The sequence below is a fragment of the Otolemur garnettii genome, unplaced genomic scaffold (genome assembly GCF_000181295.1).
Source record: "Otolemur garnettii isolate 467f Iridium unplaced genomic scaffold, OtoGar3 scaffold00101, whole genome shotgun sequence".
In the NCBI taxonomy this organism is placed as follows: domain Eukaryota; kingdom Metazoa; phylum Chordata; class Mammalia; order Primates; family Galagidae; genus Otolemur; species Otolemur garnettii.
In genome coordinates this window covers 4048179-4054178 of record NW_003852496.1, presented here as the reverse complement: position 1 = coordinate 4054178, position 6000 = coordinate 4048179, and the positions used below count along the sequence as shown (strand labels likewise).

Sequence of the window (6000 nt, the reverse complement as noted above, 5' to 3'; positions counted from 1 at the left end):
GGTTTGTGACAGTTCTTGCAAGCATGGAATTCTAGAATCACTGAACCTTAGAGATTCTAAGGTCAGACGGAAAATTCTTTCCTGAGAGCCTTCGTAGAGGTGTGCTGGGTGCCAGGCCAATATTGCTCAGTTAGCATTACAGCCCACGTGGTAAGGCTTGCTGGGTCCCTGCTCACAAGTGAGACAAATGAGGCCCAGGATGATCAAGTCGTTTGCCCAAGGACCTGGAGCGAGTGACCCATGGGCTGAGAGAACTCGGGACAGGGTAGGAGGAGTGACTGCTGCCATCCTGGTGCTCCCCATCCTGTCATTTGCTGGTGCCCCCTAAAGTGCCTATCCTCTCAAATGGGGTCCACTGCATCCTGGCCCCTGCTTGTCCTCTCAAATGGGGTCCACTGCATCCTGGCCTCCTAGTGACAGCACAATCAAGTTACTAGCTCTGGCTTTTCCAAAAACCAGAGACAGCTGGGCCAGTGACAAGAAATCATGGCTTCTGCCACACCCTCTTGAGGACAGAGGCCAGAAAGGAGCAGGTGGGGAGGCAAGGCCCCAAGACTGTGAGCCCTCCACTGCAGGCTTCCTTACATCAACTGGCTTCCAGTAGGTCAGCGTTGCTCTTCAAAAGCTTTAATTAGTCTCCACATCTCAAAATTGAAGGATTCTACATCAAGATGTAGTTGGGGGACTTGTTTTGAAGAATGAAAACAGCAGGCCATCCCAGGCCATGCAACCAGAGGGGGCAGTTTCTGGAGCTGGGCATGCCCTTCCAGCAACCCCCAGGCCCACTCCCCCTAACTGCCTCTCACACATCACCAGCCAGAGCTGGTGTGCTGATGTCCGCGTGTGTGCATGTGCACGCATGTGTACACACACAGACAACACGCACTGGGGCTTGTAGAACACTGTGAAGACTTAGATATTGCCTATCCCACATCATTTTTTAAATGCTCACCGCCACCCACTACATTTAGTTCAAGACCCACAAGTCATGGGCTGCTTGCAGGAAGGAACCCACTGGCTCAGAGGGCGCCCAGGGCAGCAGCACGCGTCCTTCCAGGTCCTCAGAGCTGGGTCCAGACACGGCTCAGGCCCTGGCCACAGGCTGCAAGCATGGCCCTTCCCTGCCTTAGTTTCCCCTGTTCTCATACTCTACTCCCTTGAGCAGCCTAAAAGCTCCAGAAACTTACAGTGAGCTCTCTGGAAAAGCTAAACCCCACTCCCCCCCACCCTTATGTTTCTGCTGAAGTCCACTGCCTGGCCTGACGTCTTTAGGTCTCAGCGGTAGGTTCCAGTGCTGGAGCTCCAGATGCCTTCCAAGTGACAAGCCAGTCGCTGAGGTCTCGGTGCAGGGATAGTGTAGGGGGCGGGAGGTGGGAGCAGCAGACACAGAAGAAAGGATCCCAAAGTGGGCCTCTGTTTACCCCCAAGGGGAGCTCATCATTTGAGTAAAACATCAAGAAAGGGTTCGATTAACACCCGACAAGCACACCACGAACCTGGCAACTTGGGAACACTCAGATGCCATTGTCAAACTCAAAACACTTTTCAAAAAATACAGGGACCCAGGAGCATTTTACTTTTTTTTTTACTTTATAGCCCTTTTGTACTAGTTGATTTTATTTTTTACAATGTACATGTACTACTTTCATAATTAAACAAAAAAATTAAACATGGTTTTAAAGAATGAATCACAGTGGAACACGACGTGAAACGTCAGCTTTGGTGGCAGGTCATCCAGGTGACGCCAAAGGCCCCAACGTGGTCGCTGCGCTTGGGGTCTGAGGCCATGTCCAGGCTGTGGCCGTCCCCCACCGGGCACCACAGCCCTTAGCTGGCCTCCGGCTCCCACTCAGTGCTGTGAGGACTCACCTCCTGCTGCTGGGCACCCTCCTACAGGGCACAGGAGAGGCCCAGAGCCCCGGAAGAATCAAGTCAGCAAAATTAAGTTAATTTACAAAGCTTAGTAAGCACCACCAGGGTAATGACCCGGCCCCACCCACAGGCGCGAGCAGGGGCTTGGCGGCAGCTGCAGGGCAGCCCTGACGCCTCACAGCGCAAAGGTGGTGAAGAAGATGTGCATCTTGGCCAGGAAAGTAGTGACAGAGCCCTGCCGCCAGAGCTTCATCTCCACATCCAGGGCAAAGTCCCGCGGCTCCAGCACCGACCGCTGCAGGTAGACCACACCTGTGTAGGCGTTGAGCCGGCGCGTGCCAAAGTAGCCCTCCTCGTTGCCCTTGACGATGGTCAGGGAAATGGTGTCCCCCGCAAAGGCTGGTGCTGGGCCGATGCGGAAGATGTGCGCGGGCACCAGGAGGCCCGTCTGGAAGCTGAGCTGGTAGTGCGTGATGCGTGCCGGCGAGTTCTGGCACTCCACAAAGTCCTGACACGCAGTACGCTCGCACTTCCTGCGGGGCGCAGGGGCTGGGTCATCCTGGGCTCTCCAACCCACCCCAGACACGGTGCTGTTGGTGGCTGGCTCTACCCTCCCTAGCCTGGTACCCTTAGGGAATCACCTAGCATCTGGGCCTGTTGCCTCACCTGTGAGATCAGGTGACTGACACCTGCCTGGTGTCACTGAGAGGATGGGGGAGGTTATATATGCGGCACTTAGTAGAGGCCTGGCTGGGTTTACCAGCAGTTCTTACTCATCCCTACGCTCCTCCCTTCCTCCCCTTTCTCCTTCCTTCCTCCAGTGCACTCAGGGGTTCCCCCTGTTTGCAGCCACTATGGCTGATTCCCTCCCACAGTGCTGGACTGCGTGGCCGGTGGCAGAAGCGATGGTCTGTCAGTTACAAGCTTAACTGAGGTTAAGGGACTGTCGCTCACTCATCTGGGGACCTAGAGAAGCTGGGTGATGGCACATCACAGCAGCCTTGTGCAGAGGCCAGAGCCACGTGGGCAGGTAGCAGGATCCTGCGACCCAGCTGGCAGCCTCGGGAGACCCTGAGCCAGAACCACCCGGCCCTGCTGCTCCCTGGTTCCCACCCTCAGAAACCTTGTGAAATAAACATTTGTTGCATTAGGGTGCTAAATGTTGGAATACTTTGTTACGCAGCACTAATCTGTGTGCGAGAGAGTAGAAGGAGGGGTACTTTCTGTGAGTCTCCTTCCCTTCCTTCTCGAGACTGAACTTTCTGCATGGAGCTTTTATTGGCTTTCAATCAGTGCGACCCCAGAGCAGCAGCCAGGGGCTGTGAGGAAGGGGACCTGGTCTAGACAGGGGCACCCATCACTTGCCCTCTCCCCTGGGTGGCACAGCGTTGGTGCAAGGTCTCTGGGTCCATGGCCAGGGTGGGGACACTCACGTGTTGGAGACACGGACGTAGTTGGGAGGACACTCAAAGCGCAGGCAGCGGAAGCTACCCTGGATGTTATGACAGGTCTCAGACTCGGAACAGTTGTGGGTTCCCAGTGCACACTCGTCCAGGTCTGGGGGAGCACAGGAAAGGTGATTGAAGGGGTCCTCCACAGCTGAGGACCCCCAACAGGGGTCCCACACCCAGCCTGAGCCACCCCAGCAGGCACTAGAGGCCTGGGCCTCAGAGAAGCCCGACCTGATTGTGAGAACACAGCCCTCAGGACACTGAGCCACACATGCCCCATCTTGCCTGCTCTGTACCCAGAAGCTGGGCCCTTGCTTTAAAAATGTAAGTCATCTTCTGTCCTCTGATGACTTCACATGCTCCCAGAATAAAAACCCAAGTCCCCCCACCAGCACCAAGCCCACAGTGCAGGGCCTCCGGGGCCCTTCCCCTTCCATACCAGCTCTAAGCTACCCTACAGGCTGCCTCTTAGGCCACCCCAGGGCCTTTGCACATGCTGTTGCCACGGCTGGAGCACTACCCCACATCTTCCAACAGTGGCTTCTTCTCATCCTGTGAGTCTCAGATTCAAGTCACCTCCTCCAGGACAGCTCCTCTGACCACCCTATACTACCCTCCATCCCATGCTGTTTTCTCATCCATATACTGCTTCTCTCACTGTGAGATATACCCAGACTATTTTATACAGCTGTCCTGTTTCCCCCATCCCTTCCTCAGCCTGGGCTCTAGGAGGACAGAGGTGTTTCTTTCTCACCTCCATGGTGCGCGCACCTCACAGAAACACATTCTGTTGTGCGAGGCCCAGCTAGTGAGTTCTGGGGAAGCTTTGAGGATCTGCTGCTCAGCCCAGAGAGGGCAGCCACAGGAGACCTGGGGGCTGTCCCCAGGGTAGGAAGCAGGGGGGTTTCCAGGGGAAGCCTTGGAGGATTTCAGTTTTTGTTTTCCAATCCTCCACACTGTGCTCAGGGATTGTGCCTCACTTGATCCTCACCCCAGCCATGTGCTCAGACAGAGGAGGGAACTGAGGCTCAGAGAAGTGTATAGCCTCACTCAAGGTCACACAGCAGTTGGTGGGACAGCAAGTCAGGTTTGCCTGAGTCTGGCAGCTAGTCATGATGCCAAGTTGACTCCTAACAACAGCATAATAGTAATGATCCTAACATCCAGCCTGTGTCCAGAGTCTACCCCCTGACGTCCTTACAATGCTTGAAGTGCTCTGCACTCCCCCCAACCCCACAAGGCAGGTCCCAGTGTTGCCTGGAATCCACAGAAGTGCTCAGGGTCAATGGTGGTGACAGCAGGGTCAGGGCTCAACAATCCAGGCCTGCTCTGGGCTCCGGGCCACTGGCCACCAGGCTCTCCTGCAGGGATCAGCTCACCTTTTCCAGGGCCCACTTCTCTCCTCTGTAAAGTGGGTAATGACCCCAACCCCAATGTCCCAGGGTGGTCTAGAGGCAGATGGGGAAAACATGGCAAGTGGCTGAGAGGGTGGGGCACAGGCTGGGTGCATCCTACTGATTGTGCAGTAATTGGATCCACATGAAGAGGACCTCCTGCTCCTTAGCCCACACCCTGGGCCACCCACTCTGCTGACCCTGGAGCTTGAGCTTGGGTGGGCAGGAATGGGGTGGGCACTGATGGAGATGCCTGGAAGGGAAGGGCAGGGGAGGGTCAGCAGCTGTGCAGGGCTTCCCTAGGACACCAGGGGCTTCACCCATCAGGGTTGCCAGGCTCCCAATGCCCTTGGCCCTGCAGCTGACCCAGGAGCTGCACCAGGGCCTGTGTCCAGGGCTGGCATTGCAGCCTCACCAGAGACAGCAAGGGTCAGCCACAATTCTGGTGGGCAGAAAAATACAAAAGCAGCAAGGATGCAGAATGCAGTCACTTCCAGAGGGTTCTGAGGGCCCCTGAAGGACTGAGAAGGCAGAAGCTCAGGACAAGTCAGGAGTGAGACAGAGTCTTGCTAAAAGCCAGTGTGCCATACGGAGAGAATGTGAGAAGGGCTTATCCTGGAAAAGCCGGCTTAAGCATGGTGAGTCCTCACTAATATTTCACAGTGGCAGTGTGTGTGCAGGACACATGTATTCGTATATGGAAAAGACTAGAAGGAAATGCATGCAAATATGAACAGTAGTTGCCTCTCAGTTCAGTCACATGGTCAAGTGCTCAGTGACCACCTACTATGTGCTGGGTCCTGCTCCTGGAGCTGGTGACCAGGACAGACATGGCCCTGGTCCCCTAGAACATACATACATTCTAGGAGAGGCGGCTGACTCTAAACTCCTTCACGTTTTTCTGTCCCTTTTTTAAATTATTATTAGAGAGTGGCAAGAGGCATGTGGTGATACTGGCCAGCATATTCTTTCCCCCTACAGCCAGCCTCTTGTCCTGTGTGAGCTCAGAGACCTCAGTATTTGGCCTGAGTCAGAAAAGGACAACAGGGTACAACGAGGACAACCTCTTGGCCTTACGGTCAGCAGCTGCAGATGCAGGTACATGGAGTGACTTGGGAAGGGGAGGACACCAAGAGAGCCCCTGTGCCCTTGTCCACTCCTTGACAGTTGGAAGACTCTTCCAGAAGGAGAGTCTGGAGAGGAAGAAAGGGCATCAGATGAAGGGGAGCTCCAGCTCACCCTAATCTCCTGGGTGGGGGCTGGTGACACAGCAGGGCCAAAAG

General features: G+C 55.2%; 1 protein-coding gene across 2 annotated transcripts in view; it reads right to left on the bottom strand.

Moving 5' to 3' along the window:
* Window positions 1-1568: 1568 nt before the first annotated feature.
* Window positions 1569-6000, bottom strand: part of FBLN2 (fibulin 2) — a 52555-nt gene continuing 48123 nt past the window's right edge. Inside the window, exons 16-17 of one of the 2 annotated variants that reach the window (XM_003796209.2) lie at window positions 3306-3429; window positions 1569-2405 (exon numbers count right to left, since the gene is read on the bottom strand). In XM_003796209.2, coding sequence (XP_003796257.1) covers window positions 2048-2405; window positions 3306-3429 — 482 coding nt within the window. In that variant the 3' untranslated portion in view covers window positions 1569-2047. The remainder of the gene's footprint in view (window positions 2406-3305; window positions 3430-6000) is intronic. The other variant, XM_012809247.2, reaches the window with a different exon arrangement.